Source organism: Staurois parvus, unplaced genomic scaffold (assembly GCF_062004578.1).
Source record: "Staurois parvus isolate SC_StPar_1 unplaced genomic scaffold, SC_StPar_1.0 ptg000704l, whole genome shotgun sequence".
In the NCBI taxonomy this organism is placed as follows: Eukaryota; Metazoa; Chordata; class Amphibia; order Anura; family Ranidae; genus Staurois; species Staurois parvus.
The window spans coordinates 1,361,411-1,381,005 of NW_028318500.1; the positions used below are offsets into that span (position 1 = coordinate 1,361,411).

The following is a 19,595-nucleotide window of genomic DNA, read 5'->3' on the forward strand; positions in this document are numbered from 1 at the left end:
TGCTTTAAATTGTTTAACAGTGAAATCTGAATGCTTGCTAAAAGTTACATCCTATTTTTTTTCTTTATTAAATAGGCCCATAGGTGTGCAATTTAGCCAGCAATAATTGAGGAAATAAAAAGTGTTGATTTTAAATCTGCCCTCAAAACGCATCCAGGATGCAACAAGTTATTATCCAAAACCCAGTATTCCCTTCTGGATGTGTAATTATGATATTCTGAGGATAAAACCAGTTCTTGCTATCTCTGCTTTGTCCATTGCATTCTACTTCTTTGTAGCCTCCATTGCCCTGCTTTTGACCAAAATTGTCCATACGTAGGAAGACCTAAGCATTGACATTTCCATCAGGAACTTTTTTTCCCCTGTGTTTCTGCTGGCACGGAAGTCCATTGAAATTAATCAGCTGCCCTGCACCCAGGACACAGCTGCACAGTTGTGAACCAAGGGCTCATTCACACGTAAGTTTGGGGGGGGCATTAGAACCACACGGTTGAACCACGTTTTTACCACCCCAACTGCTGCCCCTTTAGTTGCAGTGGCAACAGCCAGGGACATTTATATGTTTTGGCTGGAATAATACCACTAGGTGAATGGGATCGTACATCAACCACGTTCATTGCATGTAAGAAGCATAAAAGGTTAAGCGAGCGCTACAATAAAGCTGCTGTGACACCAAAAGGTACCAAGAAAATCTCCTAGATCAATCAAGTAAAAAATAGATGCAGCGCTGGGATATATGATAGGAATAAAGTGCAATATATGAGGTCCATTGATCTGCCACTCTGCAGATTGCGCAGAAGGTATTTAATAGAAAGATAAGTAGTAACTCACATCTTAGATTTTAAAAACGGGCTGATGGATAAGAGGGTGAGACGTCTATAGCCAGATGTTGTTGTGTGACTGATCCGGAGAGGAGATCGATTGAGTCCGTCATCAGGTGGTGCTGTGCATGTGCAACTTTCTCTGTGAATTTCTTTTCACAACCCCCTTTTTTCTGCTGTCTCAAAGCCCCTGCTCCATCCTGCTTCTCAGTCACTGGCTTTAATGGCATGGTAGTTGAAATCTAGATCTTGAAGGACAGGGGTATCCCCAACTCTCATTCCCACCTTACTCAGAGTCAGAAATACCACTTTGCTAAAAATCTACTATTGTACCTGGAGATCTTTTCAGGCCATCTTCCCTCTTTCCTGGGTTACCTCTGCTCTACTGGGGTGGGGCTATGGTAGTATGTCTCGGGGGTGTGCCAAGCAAAACTGCTTTTGTGTGCAAACATATGAAGATAGCAGCCTATAACCCAGGATCTATAAATATCTAAGTAAAATCAAACAATAACCTCCTGCGCTCAAGTATAGAAAGGATACAAATGTTACAATCAGTGTTGCTCAGGAAAAAAGCTCTTTTTCAAAACAAATGAACACCTAATAGGATTCACAACCTTGCAGCTCTCTTTGAACTGGGAAGTCATTGGTAAACACTATGAAATAAGCAGTGTGCACTGGTGTAGTGCATACTCCTCAAAACTTTATTTTATTAACCACTTGCTAAATGTGCTACAGCTGATCACTTGATGAGGTAAAAGGCCAATCACAGCAGCCTTTTGCCACATGGTCAGCTGTGTCCAATGACACAGCAGATCACGGAGTAAATACAGTTGCTGGTTATCAGCAGCACTTTCCTCACACTGTCACAGCGTGAGGAAAGTACTGCCGATAACCGACAGCTGTCACAGAGCAGATTGGCACTGATGATCAGTGCTGCCCAGCAGTGCCACCCAGCAGTTGCGCTCATCAGTGCCTAGCAGTGCTGCCCATCAGTGCTGACAGTCAGCACCGCTTATCAGTGCCCATCATTACTGCATATCAGTGCTTCCTCATCAATGCCCACCAGTGCCTCCTCATCAGTGCAGCCTATCAGTGCTGTCTATCCGTGCCACCTCATCAGTGCCCATCAGTACCCATCAGTGTAGCCTCATTAACGCACATCAGTGAAGGAGAAAAATTACCTGTTTACAAAATTTTGTAATAGAAACAAAGAAAAACCTTTTCTCTTTTTTTATTTTTTGCACTATAAACAAAAAAAATAGCAAAAAATTTAAACACCCAGTGGTGATTAAATACCACCAAAAGAAAGCTCTATTTGTGTAAAAAAATGATAAAAATTGCATTTGGGTATAGTGTTGCATGACTGAACAATTGCCATTCAAAGTGCGACAGTGCTTTAAGCTGAAAATTGGCCTGGGCAAGAAGGGGGTAAAAGTGCCTGGTAGGCAAGTGGTTAATGTATTGTAATTGCAAAAGGACTAGAAGTACAAATCTTTCATAGAGTCCGAAATATCTCTGACCAACAGGCATAGCTGTCCAACCATCATTGCTTGACTGCTAATATAAGCACCATCTCAGTGTTGTATCCTAGCGCATGTGTTTTGAGGGTGCGCCCTATGGCTGGCTCTAATGAAGGCGTGCCCTCTAAACGTGTAAGTCACAATGCAACACCAAGATGTTTTGTCATACAACTGTTCATTTAAACAATATTAAATGATCGGTTACAGATGCACAGAACATATAGGCAAAATGTGAAATATCAAAGATAAGCAAAATAATGAGGTGCCGATATACTGTCTATCAATAGAAATTAAAAATCTTCTATTGGTATAATCTGTTCATCTGAGCACTCAAGGTTCAGGCCTCAGCAGCACTGGGGAGACCTTGAAAATAGAAGTGTAAATGATAAGGCAGAAAAGAGAATCAGTATTAATATTGGTAACAAGACAGGGAAGAGGGATTGTAGCAATAAAACAAATATGACCTGGAGGGGTCCAGATACGGACAATTAAAGGTGAAAGGGAGTCTAAAAAGTGTACTGCCTATCACACATGGAGACGTGCCCAAAGATACAGACAAATTCAAAAGAAACCCAAAATAACACAAGTTAGGACCTTAGGTAATGAGAGATCGCAAATCTGTGCTATTGCTGTATGCCTGCCAACAAGTCCAAGTGGTATGAACTTTTTCGGTATCTGCCTTATTCTCCACCACCAGCATCTCCATTGCCATTATGTCATTACGGATCTGGGTCCACACCAAATGTTAGGGAGGAGAGATACTTTTTCAATGATGAGAAATGGCAACTCTGGCAGCCAGAAGGCAGTGCCAGAGAATGTCCTTTTTTATTTTTGAAATGGGCCCAGGACTCATAGACAGAAGAATGATTTGAGGGGTTTGCATGGATGTCTGTGATAGCATTTTCTATATTGTTTCAGGTGAGCTGGAGATCAGTTACAGTGAAGGAAATAAGTATTTGGAGATCCGTCTGACCTCAGTACTTGGTGTCAAATCCCTTGTTAGCAATCACAAAGTCATGTTTTGTGAAGGGGATCAAATACTTATTTCCCTCATGAACATGCAAATCAGTGCATAATTTGTTAGACATGCATTTCTTTTGAATTTTTTGTTGCTATTCTGTCTCTCAGTGTTACAATACACCTACCATTCGATTTTTAGACTGATCATTTCTTTGTGAGTGGGCAAACATTCAAAATCCGCAGGGGATCAAATACTTATTTCCTGCACTGTAGTACCACATCCCATATCGTAAGTAACCAACAATGTACAGAGAGGAGGGGATTTTTGAGGTGCTCAAAAGATTTCAAACATTTTGATATTGTACTAAAATCATACAAAGCTTTATTCCGTATTGTCATGTAAAAAACTACATCACATTAGTAGTTATAAGAGATTTAAAACCAACAAGATACTCCATATAGCTTGAATTTCACTATGTAACAGTTCACACTCGACATGTTTTGCCAAATTTCTGGCTTCTTCAGGAGTTTTACAGATAGTTGCATATAATTGCCACTAGGAGAAACTACAATGTAACAATTAAAAAAAAAAAAAAAAAATTGTAATCAACAAAAATAATACCAAAGTCATCAATACATCATAGTCACACATAGTTGAAACTACACTTACTAGATATAGGTTTTTATAAGGTTAACCTGCCAAGGCTGTTACCAGGTGTATCTTCATTATGGGAAACCCAGCAAACCAGCATCCACTTCTATGTCCCTAGGAGAGTCCAAGATGAAACAAAAGAGGGAAACTGCTGTAACCCACCAATACGAACATCCCTACTAACAAACCGATCAATACAGCACAGAGAGAGAGGAAAAAAAACAACATAAACATATGTGTTAAGCAGGCAAAAAATGCCCTATACCTACCACAAAAGAGATGGAGCGTAAAAACTCATAGGCTAAGTCATTCGCCTCGAATGATATAAAGTTTAGTATTGCCAGCTAATTGCCCCAGGAAACACAAGAAGGACCACACCAAACAGCAGGCAACCGCTCCACCAAATATGGTGGTAGATGCCCACTTCCTCCAAACATCTCTAACATGTGTTAGAGTCAGATGGATATGTAGGCTTCAGACCCACTGGGTTCCTGTACCAGAAGATTATTGCAACTTTTTTCCTGGAAATAGGGAGACATGGAAATTTTGTGAGTAAAAATTAAGCATTTCTTCCAGTTGTCCTCTAAGATCGAGGAACCCAGGTAGGTCTCCTATTTGGAGAGAAAAGGGAGATTGGTGGCGTAAGCCCCCCTATCTTAGCATAAAGTATAACTGGGAAACTGTATGATCAGGGGCTGCATCTTAAGAAAGTATTTTCCTTTTCAAAGGATAAGTGAAAGTAATGTCAAAAAGAGTAACGAAGGAGGTATCCACAGTACAGCCTGAAGGTCCAATGAGTCTCGCTTAAGATGCACCACCTGCTTGTCAGTGTTGTGGTGAAACAATCCACTACTCTATTTGATACAGCTGCTCTATGGTAGAGTTCGAAATCAGAAAGGCCAAGACCCCCCTGCAGATTCCAGTTTAGAGAGAACTGTCAATTTAATTTGGGGCTATGCCATGTGCAATGTGTTATCCAAAACTGCAACTGATTTGGAGATACATAATGGATAAAATATACAGCAGTCGTGGGAGTATGTCCATTTTTTTAATGTGTTGATGCGCCCAAACCGGGAAATCTTCTGAGATTTCCAATGGATTAAATCAGTTAAGATATCTGTAAGAATTCTGATATTGTTTTAGGCTCCTTGCACACTGGGCTTAAAAAACGCTCATAGAGCATTTTTGTACCTGTTAGGAGTGTTTAGCGCTATTTCTGACAGAAACTTCTAATCACAAATGCAAATCAGAAGGGTTTTTTTTTTTCCTGCCTCTAAATGCTGAGCTTAAACTATGCCTCTAAACGTCCTAATGTTCATAGACACATATGATAATGCTGAGCTGCTTCTAGAGACAAAACTCCTGTAGTAGAGTTTTTTAAGCCTGTGTGCATGGACCCTAAGTAGTAACGGGATGAAGGATCAGAGGAAATACGGGTCCCTAGATAAGTTATGTAATTATGTTTAGTTTTAAAGGCAACTCCCGACATAGATGAGCTTGCATAGACGACAAAAGGGTAACATTTAAGATTTCTGAGGTTACCGAAGTGCTCAAATTTACGTAGAATGTTTGGCAGGCTAATGGAAGGTTGGGTAGTGAATAGCAAGAGATCATCTGCAAAAAGACATCTTATGTGAGTGAGTGCCTACCTGGATACCTTTTGATTGACTCATTGGCTCTCAGGGCTGCTGCTAGCGTCCGATGCTCCATTACTAGAACGTAGAGCAGGGGGGATAGTTGGCATCCCTGTCTGCTCCCATTAACTGGAAAAAGGCTATGATAGTACCCAATTCAATTTATTCTGGCTGATTGATTTTGATAAAGAGCCATGATCCTATGAACTAGGGTGTCTCCAAGAGCAATCTGGTGCAGAGAGGCTTCTAGAAAGGGCCAGCTGACCCTATCAAAGGCCTCTTCTGCATCCACAATAAGAAGACACAGAGGAAGGCGCTGGGGGTGAGCATAACCAATGATATCCAGAACTTTAGAGGTATTATCTCTCACCTCCTTAGACCTTACAAAGCCAACCTGATCTCTGTGAATCAGGAAGGGGAGAAGAGGCTGGAAGTGATAAGATACCAATTTTGGCAAACAGTGTCACATCAATTTGAGAAATTGGCATATAGCTCCCACAATTGGTCAAGTCTTTACCGGATTTAAGGATGACCGTAAATTGTTAAATCCTCATGTATAATGGAGAATGGATGTAGCTATGCACACTCTGCTATATACTGCAATTTATTTGTACACCTTGGCATGCATTTTATGAACTCTTCATCAAGTGCAGGCAGTGGTATGAAGCCTGCATTGTCCCATAATTTCCTCTGTTTGAAGCAGCAATTGGTGATTGGAGATTTGACGTTGGCAGGTCACGCAAGTCGCTTTTTTTTGTTCTTTTTAAATCCATTTGGAAGAATAGCAAACCACTGGCTTCAGGACAGCGGTTGTGCTTGATAAATGCACTATTTTTATATTTTTTTAAAGTAGCAGTCATACTGCTACCTTATGAGTGAATGTATAATAATCATTTTTAGACTTGGATGGTACAAACTCTTTTTTGCTTCTCTGTAGATTTTTGAGAGCTTCACTATGCTACTGACTTCAGTTTCCTGTTGTGTGGTGCACCACTGCTTGCTTCATAAACAGCTTTTGGACCCGTAGTTCTGGACCAGCTCAAAGCTTTTCAATTGTATTGGTTAAATGCCTATTTAATGTCGGTAGGTCACTAGGATAGATAACAGCCCTGGAAATAAACAAGATCAGCTGTAGCAGTCTGTATTTCTGTTCTCACTGGGTCATCTGTGCTTGTTAAATAGAATCACCTGAAATCACCACTTAGTTACTGCATTTAGTAGGCTTTTATTTAACAGAGGAGGTGTTTCAAATACTTATGTTTTGTCTGTTATAGTGCATCACTTTAACCTGGGTCGCAGAATGCCTGGTTTTGATTATGGACCTGATGGTTTTGGTACTGGGCTTACCCCCCTTCACCTGTCTGATGATGGAGAAGGTGGAGCGTTCCACTTCCATGAACCTCCTCCACCTTATACAGCCTACAAATACTCTGATATCCAGCACCCTGATGATCCTCCACCACCATATGAAGCATCAATATGTCCAGACATCATACTGTGCTCAACAACAGGTGAGATTGCTTCTGATTATTATTCACCCTCAAAAAAAAAGTGCATGTTTTTGTTTTTTTTTTCTCTGAAATTCAAAGTGCATAGGTTAAACCTTTTCCTACAAAGTAGGGAGCTAGACATTTTGTTGCCTAATATTTCCATGCAGATGGCAAGCAACAAAGTACAAGAGCCACAGGTTCAAGGATGTGATAGCGCAGACTATTTTACTTTTAATTTACGTGCGGTATCCAGTGGTAGACTAATGGTCACACTCCCAGAACTTTATGTAAAGAACTGTGCAGTCAGCACATCACCAAACACAAAGCAAATAGTTAAATTCCATAATCTCCATTACATGGTGCAACTGCACATCATCAGTAGGGAAGCTAAAAAAACAGGCCGGAGGGGGTTAAAGCAGACTTCCAGCTATTTTAACAACACACACAGAGGGTGTGTAACCATCATGCTAGGCTTACAGGTAACAGAATGATGCTGATTGTTCTGCCTGAAGTAAACTGGCAGCGCTCGACTGAGGAATTTGGGGACAGAACTGGAGCATGAAGGGGGCAGGTAGAACTTTATTAAAAAAAAAAAATATATACATATATTTATATATATATTACTTAGAAAATTAAAGGGACACTTTGAAAACACATCAGATCTCAATGGGGAAAAATATCATGCAGGATATCTATACTGATTCAAAAAGTTTCCTCAATATAAACATTGTGTAAATATTGTTGTCTGTGTGTATATGTGTGTGTGTGTGTATATATATATATATATATATATATATATATATATATATATATATATATATACACACACACACTATAATGCCAAAAGTATTGGGACACCACTCCAAATCATTGGATTCAGGTGTCCTGGCCACAGGTGTATAAAATCAAGCACCTAGGCATGCAGACTGCTTCTACAAACATTTGTGAAAGAATGGGTCGCTCTCAGGAACTAAGGGAATTCAATCATGGTCAACTGTTAGTGGTATTATAACACAGTGGAAGCAAGGTCAACTCAGCCATGAAGTGGTAGGCCACGTAAAATGACAGAGCTGGGTCAGCGTATATTGAAGTGCGCAGAAGTCGCCAACTGTCTGCAGAGTCAATAGCTAAAGACCTCCAAACTTCATGTGGACTTCAGATTAGCACGACAGCAGTGTGTAAAGCACTTCATGGAATGGGTTTCCATGGCTGAGCAGCTGCATCCATTCAAACCTTACATCACCAAGTGCAATGCAAAGTGTCAGATGCAGTGATGTAAAGCACACCGCCACTGGACTCTAGAGCAGTGGAGACGTGTTCTCTGGAGTGGCGAATCACGCTTCTCTGTCTGGCAATCCAGTGGACATGTCTGGGTGTGGTGGTTGCCAGGAGAATGGAATTTATCTGACTGCATTGTGCCAAGTGTAACATTTGGTGGGGGGGGGGGGGGTTTGGGGGGGTTTGGGCCCTTAGTTCCAATGAAGGGAACTCTTGAGGTGTCGACATACCAACCCATTTTGGACAATTTCGTGCTCCCAATTTTGTGGGAACAGTTTGGGGATGGCCCCTTCCTGTTCCAACATGACTGCGCACCAGTGCACAAAGCAAGGTCCATAAAGACATGGATGAGCGCGTTCGGGGTGGAGGAACCTGACTGGCCTGCACAAAGTCCTGACCTCAACCTGACAGAACACCTTTGGGATGAAGTAGAGTGGAGACCAGACCAGGCCTTCTCGCCTAACATCAGTACCTGATCTGACAAATGCGCTTCTGGAAGAATGAATAAACATTCACATAGACACATTCCTAAACCTTTTGGACAGCCTTCCCAGAAGAATTGAAGCGGTTTTAGTTGCAAAGGGTGGGCCAATTCAATATTGAATCCTATGGACTAAGACTGGGAGTCCATTAAAGTTCACAGTTTGGCCATCCCCAAACTGTTCTCACAAATTGGGCAGCACAGTGGCTAGATGGTTAACACTTCCACCTGGCAGTAATAGGGTCATTGGTTCAAATCCCAACCACGGTACCACCTGCCTGTAGTTTGCATGTTCTCCCTGTGCTTGCGTGGGTTCCCTCCCACATTCCAAAGACATGCTGGTAGGTTAACTGGTTCCTGTCTAAATTGACCCTAATATGTATGAATGTGAGTTGGGGACCTTACATTGTACTCTCATTGAGGGTTAGGGATTGACGTGAATGTACAATGTGTGTGTGTGTGTAAAGCACTGCGTAAATTGATGGCACTATATAAGTACCTATGATAAATAAAATTTCCAAAATGTCTAGAGTAAAAAGAGAGCGAGAGGGAGGAGCCAGCTAACTGCAGTATTAGGTTGGAACATTTATTAAAACCAGTTAAAAACACTCACAAGATAACTGAGTTACAAAGGCTCTTCAATATGGGTAAAGACAACTGGTCCTGTTTTTGTGCGGCAGATCTTTTCTCTTTTCCAAAATGTGTTGGTATGCTGACGTCTTAAGAGCCCCCTTCACTGGGGCCAAGCCCAGCCTCTGAAAAACAACCTCACACCATAATCCCCCCTCCACCAAACTTTACACTTGGCAAAATGCAGTCAGGCAAGTACTGTTTTCCTGGCAACCGCCAAACCCAGACAAGTCCATCGGATTGCCAGACAGAGAAGCGAGATTCGTCACTCCAGAGAACAAGTTTCCACTGCTCTAGAATCCATTGATGGCGTGCTTTACACCACTGCTTCCAACGCTTTGCATTGTACTTGGTGATGTAAGGCTTGGATGCAGCTGCTTGGCCATGGAAACTCATTCCATGAAGCTCTCTACGCACTGTTGTTGTGCTCATCTGAAGGCCACATGAAGTTTGGAGGTCTTTAGTTATTGACTCTTCAGACAGTTGGTGACTTCTGTGCACTTCAGCGTGCACTGACCCCACTCTGTCATTACTGCATTGCTGTTGTTCCCAGTTGCTTCCACTTTGTTATTGTACCACTAACAGTTGACTGTGGAATATTTAGTAGCAAGGACATTTCATGGATTGACTTATTGTACAGGTGGAAAGCTATCATGGTACCATGCCCAAATTCACTGAGCTTCTGAGAGCGACCCACTCTTTCACAAGTGTTCCAATACATTTGGCAATACAGTGTGTGTGTGTGTGTGTGTGTGTGTTAGTGTTAGTTATTGCTCAAAAAAAAATTAAAGGAACACTTTGAAAACACATCCGCTCTCAATGGGGAAAATATTATGCTGGATATCTACACTAATATGGACTGGGTAATGTGTTAGGAATGGAAGGATGCCCCATCGTTTAATGAAAATTATCAACCTACAGAGGACTGAACTCAAAGCCACCCCAAAAATCAAAGTGAAAAAAATAATGCAGTAGGCTAGTCCATTTTGCTGAAATTTCATTGCAGAAACTCAAAATGGTACTTAGTAGTATGTATGGCCCCCACGTACTTGTATGCCTGCCTGACAACGTCCGGGCATGCTCCTAATGCGACGACGAATGATGTCCTGGTGGATTTCTTCCCAGATTTGGACCTGAGCTCCTGGACAATCTGAGGTGCAACCTGGCAGTGTCAAATGGATTGAAACATGATATCCCAGAGGTGCTGGATTTAGGTCAGGCAAGTGTGGGGGCCATTCAATGCTATCAATTCCTTCATCCTCCGGGAACTGCATGCTTACTCTCGTGACATGAAGCCAGGCATTGTTGTGCACCAGGACCCCCTGCACCAGAGTAGGGTCTGACATTGGGTCCAAGGATTTCATCCCGATACCTAATGGCAGTCAAGATGCCATTGTCTAGCTTGTAGAGGTCTGTGTGTCCCTCCATGGATATGCCTCCCCAGACCATCACTGACCCACCACCAAAACGGTCGTTCTGAATGATGTTACAGGCAGCATAATGTTCTCCACGGCTTCTCCAGACCGTTCCACATCTGCCACGTGTTCAGGGTGAAACTGTTCTCATTTGTGAAAAGCACAGGACGTCAGTGGCGGAGCTGCCAATTCTGGTGTTCAATGGCAAATGCCAATCAAGCTCTATGGTGCCAGACAGTGAGCACAGGGCCCTCAAGGCACCCGCATGATTTCTGTTTCTGATTGTTTGGTCAGAAACATTCACACCAGTGGCCTGCTGGAGGTCATTTTGTAGGGCTCTGGCAGTGCTCATTCTATTCCTCATTTCACAAAGGAGCAGGCACCGGTCCTGCTGATGGGTTAAGGACTTTCTACGGCCCTGTCCAGCTCTCCTAGAGTAACTGCCTGACTCCTGGAATCTCCTTCATGCTCTTAAGATTGTGCTGAGAGACACAGCAAACCTTCTGGCAATGGCATGTTTTGATGTGCCATCCTGGAGGAGTTGGACTGCCTGTGCAGTCCAGGTATCTCCTTTTGCTACCAGTAGTGACACTGGCCCTAGCCAAATGCAAAACTAGTGAAAAACAGTCAGAAAAGATGAGTAGGGAAAAATATGTCAGTGGCCTCCACCTGTACAACCATTCCTGTTTTGGGGGTCATCTCATTGTTACCCATCTAGTGCACCTGTTTGTTAATTTCATTAACACCAAAGCAGCTGAAACTGATTAACAACCCCCTCTGCTACTTAACTGACCAGATAAATATCCCAGGAGTTTAATTGACTTGATGCTATACTCTGATTAAAAAGTGTTCCTTTAATTTTTGTGAGCAATGTATATTAGAGTATTAAAAAGTTCAGAAACGTTTTGAACGTGTGTGTGTGTGATGTTTTTATCTATTATGGTTATGTAACCCAAATTTTTTGTTTTGTTAACCTGGAAAACAGATCAAGTGACTCGTCAGTCTACTGTTTTGGGTCAGCTCTCAACTGCTAGCAGCAGCAATGCCTCTTCACCTCAAACTACAGAAGAACCACTGCCACCAGCAGGCCTGCAACTACCGCAACCACAAGAAGAAGCAGAAGATGCTGAAGGTAGAAGCAGTTCACTCCTTGTGGCCCCCAGTATTTTGCAAAATGAAGCCTTCTCCAGCCCCGGTCAAACAGAGCCCTCACCCAGTAACTGTTCTTTGAACACTGTTGTTTGAAAGAAGAAAGCACATGAAATCCTGGGAATGACGTATAATCAATGCTGATGGAGTGCTGGCCTGAAGAACTGCTGGAAACTTTTTAGTACTTATTTCAGGATGCTTTCAGAACAAAATTTTTTACCTTAGAATGTTTTTTTTTTTTTGCCTTCCCTTTAACCCTTTTGCTACCTAAAATGTTTCTGCCATTTCACAAAGGGCCCCGGGCAGATCATGTGATAAATAGGCAGTTTACATCTTGTCTTTAAATTTTGATTGATTTATCATGTAAATATTACATTTCAAGTGCTGCACTTTCTCCATTCCCACCCTAGAGTGTATGTGCGTGAGAGTGAGAACGACAGTATCTTCTGTAGAGTTTTTATACATATTTTGGGATTGAATTTTGCTTCTTTCGGACACTTGAACAACTTGCAATAATCAAGCAAGAACTGCAATCATGGGACCCTTGAACATGCTGTAAATTGAGCTCCAGCACGATGGAAGATACAAAGAAGTGCACAGAGAGTTTCAGGACAAGTGACTTGTTTGGCGTTCACTTTAAGATGTTACATTGCCAAGAAGTCTTTGGCATTAATGGATTTGTTATGGATTGAATACTTTTCCTTTATCCCTCCCAAGCACGCAACAATATAATTGTGAGACCTTTGTATGTGTGACAAACTTGCATCTGTTTGTAGACTTCCAAGGAGTAGATGATATCTACAGTTGGGACCAGGAGCTGTGTTTTTTTTTTTTTTTCTTTCATTAAAGATAAAGACTAGTTAATTTTCACTCCTGCTTTGAACATATAGATATGTACATTTAGTGTCCTTTTTGCCTTAGTTGAAGCGATACTCTGCTATCTCCAAACAAATTGCATCATTACCATATCACTGCATGATGACCTATGAGATGTTATGACTGACCTGCTGGATTGGTGAAAGCACGTCAATTCGAAAACACTGCCAATTGGTTACAGGAGAGATTGTCCTTTGAACTTTTCACTTTCATTTCACTTTTACAGTCCTAACAATTAAATATGTGGTCTGTTTTGGGAAAAAAGATTGCTTTTCAAATGTGGTTTCTTATTTCAAGGGTTGTTCCAAAAGAAAAGTCTACTTAAAGGAGAAGTTTGGAGAACCAAATAAAAACAATTCTCACTCATCTCTATGCTGCTGCATTAGTGTGATGCTGAAGGTGTTCCATGCTGCCTTTAAGCCTGGGAACTGAGCAATCACATGACCACCTGTTTCTTCAGTTGTCAGTCTGCTCGGAGTAGGGAGCAGTGACTTGTCAATCACCGCTTTCTGCTCTGCCTCCTCCAGCATTCACTAGAGTGCTTGAACAGGAAAGGGGGCAGGTGCAGCTGGCTTTGCCCCCTTAGCTGCAAGCAGAGGCCTGAAGCTGGCTGTCAGTTATTCAGCTGGGTGGATCCCAACAATTTGATTGGGATCCTTTAGGAGCCTGTAGCAGCTCTGTGATGTATGGTGATAGCAGGCAAAAGCCCTCTATCAGCTGATACTGGGTCAAGGAGAGCAAAAGTGCACTCCTGTGACCCAGAGGAGAAGTATGTCCTAAGAAGCTTTGGTCATACTTCACTTCTAAAGTAGCACATGCTTATCGTGTACTTGGCAAAAATGGATCTAATGTTTTCTGCTCCTTACCAAGAAGCACATTTTGGAAGGTATTGATATGAATTGCTAAGTGATATTCATGTATTTGCTGTAATGATTACCATTTTCATCTGTGATATTGTTATTTTGAACTCCCGTTCTTAAAAATGAGGTTAATTATGGAAAATAATGATCATTATACCTTAATGAATTGAGCTTTCCCTTGTTCAAAAGTATATCTCACTGTAGCTGTTTTCAGTCTTCAAAAAAGAGGAACTCAGTTGCTATTGGGTGCAACTCCAAAGTTGTGTCATAAAATAATCCTGTAGGCTGGGCGTCAGTAACCCGTCGATTGCGGGGAGCTGACAGGTCGATCCTGACCATGAGACCGTTGCGCTCATGTTACAGGCAGAGCAGGGGGCAGCATAGTGCTGGATGGAGGGTGGGGTTGGGGACGGAAGCTGCTCAGTGATTGGTTGCTAGTCTGTCCTAGCAAATAATCACCAGCTTGGTATTATGAACTCCAGCAGCTCCTGCTCCTGCCTTCCACCCAGCACTGTTGTCTTCCGATCTTCTGTACACACGCTGACAGGTAGGCAGTGCTACACGTGTGAGTGTGAGATATGAAGGGGATACAGAAGATAGTATGGGGGGGGGGGCGTAGGATACACTGTGGGAGTGGTGACACAGGAGACTCTGTGGGAGGGGCGACACAGAAGACTCTGGGGGGGGCTTAGACGCTGTGAGATGGGAGGGGGGCTTAGGAGACATGGGATGGGGGGACACAGGAGACTCTGAGGGGCTTAGGAGATGCTGTGAGATGGGGGGGGCTTAAGAGACACTGGGGGGACAGAGTAAACTACATGGGGGGGTTGATGAGAAAAGGACAGGGGACACTGCTTTGGGGGATGGGGAGGCAGGGGACACTTTGTGGGGGGGCAGAGAACACTATGGGGCAGGGTAGAGGACACTACACAGTGGGGGGAGGGCGGTGATGTTAAATGGGGCAGAGGACATTACATTGGGCGTTACAGGACACTATAGTGGGGGGTGATGTAAGGGGGGACAGAGGACACTACTGGGGGGGGGGGGTTAAATGCACTGCCTAGACAACCCCCCCGGGATCTTTGCTTTACTCCATGTTGTCCAGGTAGAGCTCAACCTCTGAAAGTAGTGCTCCATAGGCTCTGCCACAGTGTTTGTCACCATTTTAAACTTTTTTTTATTAAATGTTCACAGAGAACAGCTAACTTGGCTATTTACAGTGGAACAGAATTATTATAAGTAGTTCATCACAAAGTAGGTACATAGCTAACCTCAAATCTTTTGCCCACCATAGGAGGACACGCACATTTGCCCACCATAGGGGGACACGCACATTTGCCCACCATAGGGGGACACGCACATTTGCCCACCATAGGAGGACACGCACATTTGCCCACCATAGGAGGACACGCACATTTGCCCACCATAGGGGGACACGCACATTTGCTTCTCCGACATCTTCATGTTGATGCTTGCCGGATGCTGTACTGCCTGTTGCTGAAATCTTCAGCATTCCATAGAGCTGTATTTGCAATCTGTGCCCATCATTAACTTTAGTGGTTTGCCTGTTTGAAGCTGGCAGAATGGCTTTCCATTAAAGTGGAAGCAAAGGCTCACTTGTGGGCAAATCAGAAGATTGCCACCTTGTGCAGAGGCCGTACAGTGACGACATCAGAACAGTGGAGTTGTAGGTCAGTATAGAGTATATTGAAAATGCTGGTGGATACAAAATGGTAAGTAAACATATATATTTATTTAGTACATGTAGATGACTTAAAGTGGAACTAAACCTTCAGCAAAAGAAAAAAAAACTTGCAAACAGGCGGCTTTTTATTGCAGAAAAGACATGACTGAAACTTGCATGCCTGGTTGCAATCTTCTCTTGAATGTGTAATGAGCTGTGCATGTGAACTGCAATGTGATTTTTGAGCACGGTGCTAGTGTACCGGAATGAATGGATTCACGTCTTCCTCACCAGCCAAGCAGGAGGCTGAAAATCAAGCACCCAAAAAATGTCAGCATGGGATCCAGCAGACATAGGTAAATATTCTACAGCCTGTAGTTCCATTTTTAAATCTGAAATGTTGGCATTGCATTCTTTACATTGGCCCACCTTGTCCAGTCAGAGAGCGCTTTGCATTTATTGACAAAATGCAGTGTTCCATGGATGGTGCCTGTGCTGAATGAGTGACCTTACAATGCAGCAGGGCAGCCTTGCAGCATGGGCTCCAGAAGCTAGCAGAGATCACTGTAGTAGTGGTGCCAGGTGTAGCACATACATACATATATTGGTTAAAATTTGCAAACCTAAACTTCAGCTTTAAGTAAATTTATAGAAGCAGAATGACCTGTATTGAATTGCAGCAAGAATATGCCCTCAAAAAGTGAGCCGTTATACAGTGTTCCCATCTTATTATATTTCTGCACCTGTTGACATTTTCTGTAAAGAAGTGGTAAGAGCTGGGCTTTTTTTTCTTCTAAATGTACATTTGTTTTTATGTAGCTTAACTTAGTGTTACTAAACCCAGGAATCTGCATTCGCTATATCTGGTCTCCCACAGTACACAGAACATGGAAGTGCAATTATTTTAGTAAATATAAACTGCTAAATACCTTTTCTCATCAGCAGTTAGAGCAGTCTTGTGACTTCAGCACAGCACTGGTTAAAGCTTCTAGGAGGAGTTTTCTTTCTGCTCTAGGAGGATGTAGAACCCCTGACCTCTGTCTGGCAAGTGCTCATTGGCCCTGTGCTGATCACATACACTCTCCTAAGAAAGAAAAAAAACAAAAACCTCTGTACCAATACACACTAAACTGAGCATGTGCAGAAGGGCTACAGGTTCAGTCTGTCTTATCAGGTGGACATTTGAACAAGAGGAGGGGCAGAGAAGTCAGGATCAAACAGCCATTTTATACAATGCAGAGGATTAACCCCTTAGGTTCCACAGTGAGTATAACAAGCATGCTTTACTATCGACTACAGACTGATTTTACCGTTGTGGGTTTAGTAACACTTTAAACTTTCTAAAGTTAACTCTAGGCCCTGGGAGTTGGCCCGTCAGCAAATCCACTTGCTTAGCAGGGGATCTCTCCACTGTTCCCCACTGAACAAGTGGATGACGGGTCTGTGTCCACTCCACCGCTGTTTTTTTATGGGGCGGTCAGATTGAAACGGACCGCCTGTCAGTTTCCAACCGGCATCTGATTCGATCCACCGGACGGATGGGGAGCGGATCCCGGTCCGTTTGTTTTTAGCTTATTGGATGCTGGTGGGTGTCAGTGGACTCCTATCTGCTGACACCGCCGCTCCATAGAGGGCTATGAATGGGACCGATTGGGTCCACCTGAAAAACTGACAGTCGGACCCGATTGGACCATCAGTGTGAATGGGGCCTTCATGGTGCAGGTAGATTGTTTGGCTTCTGTCTAAAATCTACTACATTCAATGAGAATATTGGAGGAATGATCATCCATTTTTTTTTCCTGTATGCTAGTCTCATATGGAAAAGAATCGGTTACTAAAGTTAATTCTCGTAAGACAGAATACAACTTCGGAAGTGATGTACTGTATTGTATTGTAATGTATTCTTTCATCTCCAAGCATGCGCAGTCTTGGTCACATCATTTTTTTTCATAAACTATACTAATTACATGAAAATTGTTTGTTCTGTCATCTTACGAGAAACATTTTTGTGCCTGTCCCTTCTGATATTTTAGCATGAACTGTTGCAATTGGCTTTTGAAAGCTGTGCATTAACAAATAGGTTATCAGACGATTGCTCCGACTGCATTTTTTTTGTCCGATTTTCTCACCGTGTGTACTTGGCATTAAGTGGCCCTAGTATGTTGTATGTATGTACTGTATTTATGTATATGAGATAGGGATCTTAGATTGTAAACTCCTTGAGAGCCAGTGCACGCCAATGAATCACACAGGAATGCGTAGTGTGTTCCTGTGCAATTCATATGCAATCCGGGTGCAGTGCGATTTCAGCCCATTTGAATGAGCTGAAATTGTGCTGGACCACACAAAAAGTAGTGCATGCACTACTTTAACCACTTGATCTCCGGATGCTTTTACCCCTTACTGACCAGGCCATTTTTCGCTATTCAGCACAGCACTACTTTAACTGGCAATTGCATGGTCATGCAACACTGTATGCAAATAAAATGTACATTTTTTTCCACATAAATAAAGCTCTCTTTTGGTGGTATTTGATCACCATTGGTTTTTTTTTTTTTGCTATATAAACGAAAAAAAACAAGCAACAGTACTTTCTACTATATTATAAAACATATCCAATAAAATAAAATTTCTTTATCAATTGAGGCCAAAATGTATTCTGCTGCATGTATTTTGTAAATCAAAATCCCAAATATATTTAAAATGCACAACTGGATTTCAAGGTACTACTGTACCATGCGATCTGGCACACACACTGTATTTGCAGCCTGAGACAATTTCTGCTTCCGATCGCCTAGGCCAGTGATGGCGAACCTATGGCATGCGTGCCAGAGCTGGCACGCAGAGCCATCTCAGTGGGCACGCCAGCAAGAAGAGGAAGATGAGCGCACATGGACCACGCACAGTGACCGGCCATCCAAATCTCATCCGCACTGGACCCCCATTGAACTACATCTCCCACATGTCTCTGGGGCCAGGGTAGGCGTGGACGAGAGGAAAACGGCTCCTATGCGGCTCTGGCACCAGGGGTTATGTAGCCAGGGATGGGCGTGGAAGAAAGGAAGAGGCTCCCACACTGCTCCGGGGCCAGCGGCGACGTGTTTAGCATGGATGGGAATGAGCTGCTGGGTTGGAAGCCACACTGACACTGCCAGAGGTAAGAGGTGCTTGCCAACCATGCTATAGCCCAGTGTTTCTCAACTCCAGTCCTCATGGACCCCCAACAGGTCATGTTTTCAGGATTTCCATTATTTTGCACAGGTGATTTGATCAGTTTCACTGCCTTAGTAATTGCCACAGCTGGTTCATCTGAGGGAAATCCTGAAAACATGACCTGTTGGGGGTCCATGAGGACTGGAGTTGAGAAACACTGCTATAGCCGAAAGATGGCTACAGCACGGTTGTCTAGTTCTGGGAGGGCGTCCCAGAACGCGAACCCAGTGGCACACACCCTGCGCTGCCGGAGATCGCTGTGTCCTACAGATACAGCTGATCACGTGATAAGGTAAAAGGCCAATCACAGCAGCCTTTTACCACGTGATCAACTGTATCAAATGATACAGCAGATCACAATGTAAATACAGTTGCCGGTTATCGGCTGCACTTTCTTCACGCTGTCACAGATTGAAGAAAGTACTGCAGATAACTGGCAAAGGTGACAGTAGAGATCTGCACTAATAATCAGGGCACTGATTATCAGTGCCGTTCAGCAGTGCCCAGCAATGCCGCTCAGCAGTGCCCAGCAGTGTCATCCATTAGTACCCAGAAGTGTCACCCATCAGTGCCAGGCAGTGTTGCCCATCAGTGCTGCCCAGCAGTGCCACCTGTCAGTGCTGCCCAGCAGTGCTGGCTGTCAGTGCCCATCAGTGTCATCCATCAATGATGCCCAGCAGTGCCACTGGTCAGTGCCGTCTGTCAGTGCCTCCAGTTGGTGCTATCAAGCAGTGCCCATCATTGCTGCATATTAGTGCGTCAACAGTGCCTCCTCATCAATGCCCACCAGTGCCGCCTCATCAGTGCTACCTATCTGTGCCGCCTCATCAGTGCCCATCAGTACTGCCTATCAGTGCAGCCTCACCAATGCATATCAACGAAGAAACATTACCTGTTTGCAAAATTTTATAATAGAAGCAAAGAAAACCTTT

The 19,595-nt window shown here is 43.1% G+C and overlaps 1 protein-coding gene across 7 annotated transcripts in view; it reads left to right on the forward strand.

The window, feature by feature from the left end:
* Nucleotides 1–13,172, forward strand: part of DGCR2 (DiGeorge syndrome critical region gene 2) — a 116,818-nt gene extending 103,646 nt beyond the window's left edge. For all 7 annotated transcript variants that reach the window (XM_089653185.1, XM_089653188.1, XM_089653190.1 and 4 more), the window contains 2 exons: nt 6,862–7,098; nt 11,867–13,172. In XM_089653185.1, the coding sequence (XP_089509311.1) occupies nt 6,862–7,098; nt 11,867–12,126 (497 nt within the window). In that variant the 3' untranslated portion in view covers nt 12,127–13,172. The remainder of the gene's footprint in view (nt 1–6,861; nt 7,099–11,866) is intronic.
* Nucleotides 13,173–19,595: the final 6,423 nt, after the last annotated feature.